Source organism: Notothenia coriiceps, unplaced genomic scaffold (genome assembly GCF_000735185.1).
Source record: "Notothenia coriiceps isolate Sejong01 unplaced genomic scaffold, NC01 NC01_scaffold00025389, whole genome shotgun sequence".
Lineage (NCBI taxonomy): Eukaryota > Metazoa > Chordata > Actinopteri > Perciformes > Nototheniidae > Notothenia > Notothenia coriiceps.
In genome coordinates this window covers 1-6,783 of record NW_011358090.1, presented here as the reverse complement: position 1 = coordinate 6,783, position 6,783 = coordinate 1, and the positions used below count along the sequence as shown (strand labels likewise).

The 6,783-nt window shown below is 42.0% G+C and overlaps 1 protein-coding gene across 1 annotated transcript in view; it reads left to right on the top strand.

Annotated features, from left to right (window-relative positions):
* The window catches only part of LOC104956110 (PH-interacting protein-like), a gene marked incomplete at both ends in the record, with an annotated part of 12,025 nt that extends 6,838 nt beyond the window's left edge, over positions 1–5,187 (top strand). Inside the window, 5 exons of the mRNA XM_010783553.1 lie at positions 2,781–3,006; positions 3,569–3,691; positions 4,566–4,749; positions 4,839–4,941; positions 5,053–5,187. Of these exons, the coding sequence (XP_010781855.1) occupies positions 2,781–3,006; positions 3,569–3,691; positions 4,566–4,749; positions 4,839–4,941; positions 5,053–5,187 (771 nt within the window). The remainder of the gene's footprint in view (positions 1–2,780; positions 3,007–3,568; positions 3,692–4,565; positions 4,750–4,838; positions 4,942–5,052) is intronic.
* Between the last annotated feature and the right edge of the window lie 1,596 nt (positions 5,188–6,783).

Genomic DNA, 6,783 nt, shown 5'->3' with positions numbered 1-6,783 from the left:
CTATACTTACCTGGCATCCGTCAGGTTTTCCACGCCGCTTATCTTACAAAACTCCTGTTGTAACCATTTCTCTTCGCCTATGACATCATCATATCTCAAGACAGCAGTCAAGTAAGTATATAATATAAAGATCTCACTCACTCGCATATATAAGCTCCTGCCTCTCGCTCTCTCTCATCATATATATATTAAAGGCATATCATATCCATATGATACAGATATACTCATATAAAGACATTACTCATACTCCACTCCATCCCATCACCATAATTATAATAAAGCATCATATCCATCATGCTACTCCGCATCCATATCACTCCATCACCTGGATTACTATCATCATATCATCAATCCAAGTATATCATATAAATACATATAAAGACTAACTTAGTAAACAAGCCCGGAAAGCCGTAGCCAAAGCGGGTTCGACAAAGGATAAAAGCCCAGCGCCATAGCCAAAGCCGGTTCCTTCAACGGTAAGCCACCGTGGGATACTTTCCATCCATATTACGATTGGGACAGGGGTTAGCATATCCATCCAACACATCGACAGGGCGATTCATTCTGTTATGCGCGACATTTCCCCGCTTTGCGCCAACCTTCACAATAAATCACAACTTCTCTCGCACTAGTATTTTAGTGTAGCGTCTTAAATCGTTCAAACTGACAAGCTAGACCTCAGTGAATAAATTTTAAGTCTCGTAGTGGGGCTACCTCCAAACCTCTACAACCCACAACTGCTTCAAGTTACTTTTAGGAGCTCATCACTACTCCTGTTAATTGCTTCACCGCATGGAGACCGTACCATCACCCATGTCCTATCTCGAGTTCACCCCCGAGGTTAAAAGACATACTAACTAAGGAGACCAGGTACTAATGCACAATACTGTTGCGTCTGTCTTTTAGGCTTGCCTATGCACCTGTTCCGACTGCACGGGTGCGCGGAATCCGTTACAAGTGGTCGTAGCCGTTGGTGTCTCTTTCTTCGCTTATTTAGGAGATCTTCTCTCACTCTTTTTGGGAGACACTATGATTTGGGTTCGGCGCACTACATAAATAAACCGCATAACGAGTGGCTATTGTCCTTATACTGCTACAAGACCAGTCTCATGTTTTGTTGATGTCGACATCTCTCAATTCTGTACTCTCTGCTTTCGCCTCACACGGCCATTATAACATAGCGTACGTGTTTCCGCGATGTTCGACAGATAGGGCACGCGCGCGTCGCGTCTCGCTCTTCTCGCCTTACCGCTCCACAGTGACGCGTAAGCACTCTCTTTCTTCGCTTCCTCCGTGTGTGCTCGTCGCGCCACGAAAAGACGAACATGCGAGAGAGGGCTCCTTATCTCCTACTCCTCCCGACCGGTGGTCCATACGCGTACGCTCTTGTCATCTCTTACGTCGCCCTCCTTCTTTCCCATTCTTCTACTCTCTTTTTACCCTTCCTCGTCTCTTCTATTTCGGCCCCCCCTCTTAAAACTTACTCTCATCTTCTTTTCTTTCTTTTTTGTACCCACACCTACTCTTAGCTCACCCGACTGTTACCCCAGTTGGAGAAAATTTCTACCTGTCCAAAGATTCCTCCACTAACACCCCCAGTTTTTTGGGACACTTCTCTAGACAAAGTGTAGGTTAATTTACGCACATTTTTTCTCAGCGCGGCATCTTCCAGGTTTCTTCCACTGAACGATGTAACGGTTATCTCGTCTTTCACATCGTGTTCAATCGCCAGCATACCCGGTTCTACTTCTCTCTTTGTCGATCTGCGTAAACGTCACAGCCATAAGAACCCGGGGTCCTGTGTCTCGTTAGAAAAAGCAAAAATCAAGTGCATTTTCTTTTCTCTGTAGGATAACTACAACAAAGTGCATTCAGAACAAAGCCAAGGTGCTTTAAAACTGCATAAACATCTAGGCCAGTAGGCCTACAACAAAATAGTGTAAATAAAGACTGTAACAACCAGGCCTTCAACAACAACAAATGCACCTATAAGTTTGGTAACCTAACGTGTTGTTGTGATGACGTAATCAAAACGCGGCGACAAGCACGGCGCGCGACCATGCTCGCGGCTGGCTCACAGCCAACATGTCTGCCGCTTGGAGATATTTAAAAATATCAGAGAGAGAGGCGCGGATTGCGATTTGTAAAACGTGTTCAGCTGACATTTCTCGAGGGGGTGTAACTGCAAAGACTTTCACCACTTCGGGATTACTCCACCACTTGAAATCAAAACACCCGGACAAATATGCGGAGTATGATCAACGTAACCCTGTTCTCTGACATTCGGTGATATTCGGCCGAAAGCCGAAAGGGCCTTTTTAACCATTTTCGGCCGATAATTTTCGGTGGCCGAATATTCGGTGCATCCCTAGTGTTAATGAATGTATATCATGTACTGATGCTAGATCCAAAATGTGATTGATAAAGCAATATGGACTAGTGTTTTATTCCAATTAAAGGAGGCAGAATATTTGTTACTGGCTAAATATGAGTACAAATATGTTGTTGGGTAAGGACTTTCTTAAAAGAAGTCACAACATAATCATTGAAATTATTTTTTTAATTGATAATAATCACAAATCAGAAAGTGAGGAAAACTCACCAGGTTTAAAATAAATTAAATTACACTAGAAAAGCTTCAAATGTAAATCTATTTAATATGTATACACATACATGCATCTGTAATTTACTAACATAAGTGTAAATGAAATAATGACTACTTCTCTCCTCATTAGAATCTTATTGAGTGAATGCTCCATGTTTATTCTCCCGTGCTTCAGATTGCCGACCAGATGTTCTTCCACACCGACTACCGGCCGCTGATCAGAGACGCCAACAATTACGTGCTGGACGAGCAGACCCAGCAGGCGCCCCACCTCATGCCCCCTCCCTTCCTGGTGGATGTGGACGGAAACCCCCACCCCCCCAGATACCAGCGGCTGGTGCCCGGCAGGGAGGGCTGCAGGAGCGAGCAGCTCATCCCGCAGATGGGGGTCACTTCCTCAGGTACAGAGGCAATACAAGAAGAACTCAGACCCTCGGGAGTATCTCCTCTCAGCGTGATCTAAGGGCAAGAACTCAGTTGTACTTCTACGCTTTCCCTCAGATCACATCTTTACCTGGGGCCTTCTGTCAGCTGATCAAAGGCTCTTTTGTCTAGCAGATCACACCGCTCTTATAGCTTGACAAGAGTTTTGATCTCTTCTCTAATGTACTTAATGAGACGCTTTAACTGAAACTACACCGAATTGGCAATTAAAACCTGAATAATAAGGCAGTTTAAAGTCTTGCCAGGGAGGCAAACAGGAGCAATTGTTTATGAAATGCATTAATAGCGCACCGTGGAGGCAGGTGAAGATGCAAGAGGGGAAAGATGATTTTATTTTGAGACAAAATGACTCTCCATGTTTCCCAGTTACAGAATACTGCCCTGCTGTCGGCAATTAAAAAGCCTCGACTACAAATAAAAAATGAATGCAATGGGGAAATGTGTACATCCAGTTGTTATGAGACATTTGCGGTTGATGGTCTCATCTATCTTTCTGGTTCTCTTCTCTCTTAACTCCAGGCCTGAACCAAGTGGTGAGTGAGCAGGCGGCGGAAGGGCCCAGTCCTCTGGACTCCATGATTCAGAGGCTGCAGCAGGAGCAGGACCAGAGACTGGGAGGCAATGACTCCAGGTCCAACAGAGGTAAGACTGCGTCATGACAGGAAGCTCATTCTGCTGGAGTGTGGACAGCGTCTCAAAAGCAGCCTTTGTTTCCACCTTTATGGGTAGAGCAGCAAGGACATTATCCAAATGACTTCTAAACAATGGGGCCTTGTGTGTTGCTAACTTCATCTTTAAAGCAGGTTTAAACAAGCTGAGTGATATTTGCAAACACCATTTGAATCCAGTTATAGATATATCTTTTTTAATGTTATATTCAAAGATGCAGTCAGCATTACCAACTATAATTGTACCTCCCCCAACATGGAACTACAGGAGAGAAAGTGGTAGAAAATTATAACTAAAAATAAAAATAAAATAAAAAGCTATAAAATATAATAAATAAATCATAAAACTCACACCAAATTGTATAATGTACTGTGTGAAAAGTACAACTAGCAAAACAATTAGAATAATATGTAATTGATCAAATTAACACCATTTTTTTTAAATTTGGAGTTTGATTTGTTCAAATGGAATTTGCAACAATCATTATTTGCAAAAGTGCCAAAAAATGTAATTCATTGATTTGTCTATCAACACTATTCGGAAACTATCTCTTTCAATTATTAATGGTTAAAGTGTCCAGTAAACAAATCAAATATCTGCTGGTTCCAGGTTCCCAGGCCTTTCTTTGTCATAGGTGAAAGAGACAGAATGTATTTTGCAATGGAAATACTTCACATTATTCTGACACTTAAGCGATAAACCAATTGGTCTAGTGATGCTCACACTAATTGGCATATTAATCTTTTACCAACAATCTTGAGTTCCAGACAATGTAATCCTTATATGCTGCTGACAAATTGAAAGCTCTGTTTTATGTTCTCTGTCTTTCTCTCCTCTCTCCCTTCAGGATCCGTGGGTTCTCCCACAGAGGTGCACTCCCCGCCCAACGTGGGTCTGCGGCGCAGCGGGCAGATCGAGGGCGTGCGCCAGATGCACAGCAACGCCCCGCGCAGCCAGATGGCCACAGAGGGAGACCTGGTGGCCTGGAGCCGCAGGGTGCTGGTGCCCGAGCTGGAGAACGCCTCCGTCAGGTAACACACGCTCACAGAGAGGAAGAGCTTCCGGAGGTGATCATATTAAAGCAAGCCATGACGTGTGTGTGTGTCTGTTTCTTGTGTAGGAGACGGATTACCTGGCGTGAGGCTAAAGGAGAGGAGGAGATCAATATCTATCAGTCAGAAAGGAGGAGACGCACCATCCACTCCCTCCCTAAGGAGAGCAGGGTGAGTGAACTTACACACATTACTTTTGTACAGGAACACAATATTGATATCACTTTTTTTCATTCATGACTCTTTAATTTATTTAGAGATTCTTGTTGAATTGTTCTTCAGGTTCATCCGACACCAGAGTCAGTGGATGAGGGAAGGAAGAGTCAGGGTAACCACGGATACCACACGCGCGCCGCTATGGAGGAGACGAGCCGACAGAGCGCAGAGGCTGCTGATGACGATGACAGCGCCTCAGAGGTAGAAACAAATGGTTACTGTTTTCTTTTGAATTCAGTTTCATATTCTATGGAGCTGTAGTAAGCCCCTTTCTAAAACACAGGTGACTCTGAATAATAGACCTGTGATATACAGGTCTATTGCAGGGACTTTTAGTCAGGCAGTAAGACCTTTTCTTTATTTTGATTCAATTTGTTGGCTCTTCTGATTTGGTAACTTTAGATGAGCAGATTTCTCCAAAACCCTCTGTTCAGACTTTGCTAGCATGTTAACCTTTATCTGCCCCTAGGGACTTTAGCTCTTAGAACTATTATGGAATGCTAGTACATTTAAATGTTACTAGTAGATAGAAACATCTAACCAATTTCAAAGGTTCTTCAAATTCTTTATAAAGTTCAAAACTGATATCTCTATGTGTGTAAACGTGAGTTTACATGTATGAATGAATCTTACACTGATGACTTACACTAACTTCCAAGATGTAAGCTTATAGATTTTTTGGTTAATTTGGTAATTTACAGTGGTAAAGAATCCAATGTTTTCATGGCTTTAGTCTATACCAGGGGGGTCAAACTCAAATACACAGTGGGCCAAAATCTAAAAATCTGTACTAGTCGAGGGCCGGACTGGTTCAATGTTTATTGCAGAACTTATTGAAATGAACTTATTGCACATATTAAACCTGGAACTAACAAAGCTTAAATGATTGCCTATAAAACATTAAACATTAAATAATCAGTTGCATTCATTTCTTATGGCTCTATCTGTAGCTTTTCCAGAGTCATTTCTTATGATTACATTTTTCCACAGACCAACAACAACTTCAAAAAAACTATTCCCCTCAAAGAAAAAACCAAACATGCCCTGTTGTCACAAGAACAAAAGTGCAGAAGGAAACATCCATGTAAACTCAGTGTGCTGCTCTGTGATGCTAGTTCAAGCAGATACTTGGCATCTCATCTTGGGTGCAAGTTCATCCTGTCAACGATTCGATTCAATTCGATATCCCGATGCATCACGATGCATCACGATGCATCACGATTCATACCAATGCGTTGCATCCTCAATTTTCTATATTACTGCACATGGCTTATTTTTCATCAATGCATACATGCAGTAAATACATATGAACTCTCTTTTTATTATTTAGAAAGTGCTTCAGAAATCAATAACATAAATGTCTTGACATTAATTTATAAACCAAAATAAATTAATTGTATAGGTCTAGCCTCCCTATATCTGTGTGTGAAGTTGTTCCATCCTCAAAAAAAATAAAAATAATGCTTCTGCAGTCTAGCTGCAGCTTCTAGCAACAGTCTTCTGTTAAAAAAAGGACACTGAATGTCCTGAATGTGGCATCACACACAGGACTTGAGTCTGAACACAGCAGACAACAGGAGTATTTAATAGCATATACAAACAAAAATACTGCATGTGGATGCACACTTACATTCTCTGTCTTACTGTTACATAAATCCATGAATGTATGAGATTAAGTTAGCTTCATTATATCTCAGTGATTAAGTGAATAATAAAGTTTCTATCAGGTTACTGTCAGCCTGTCACTCATTATTTTCAGTGAGGGGGCGGGGTTTGGAGGAACGGAGAGGAGACGGT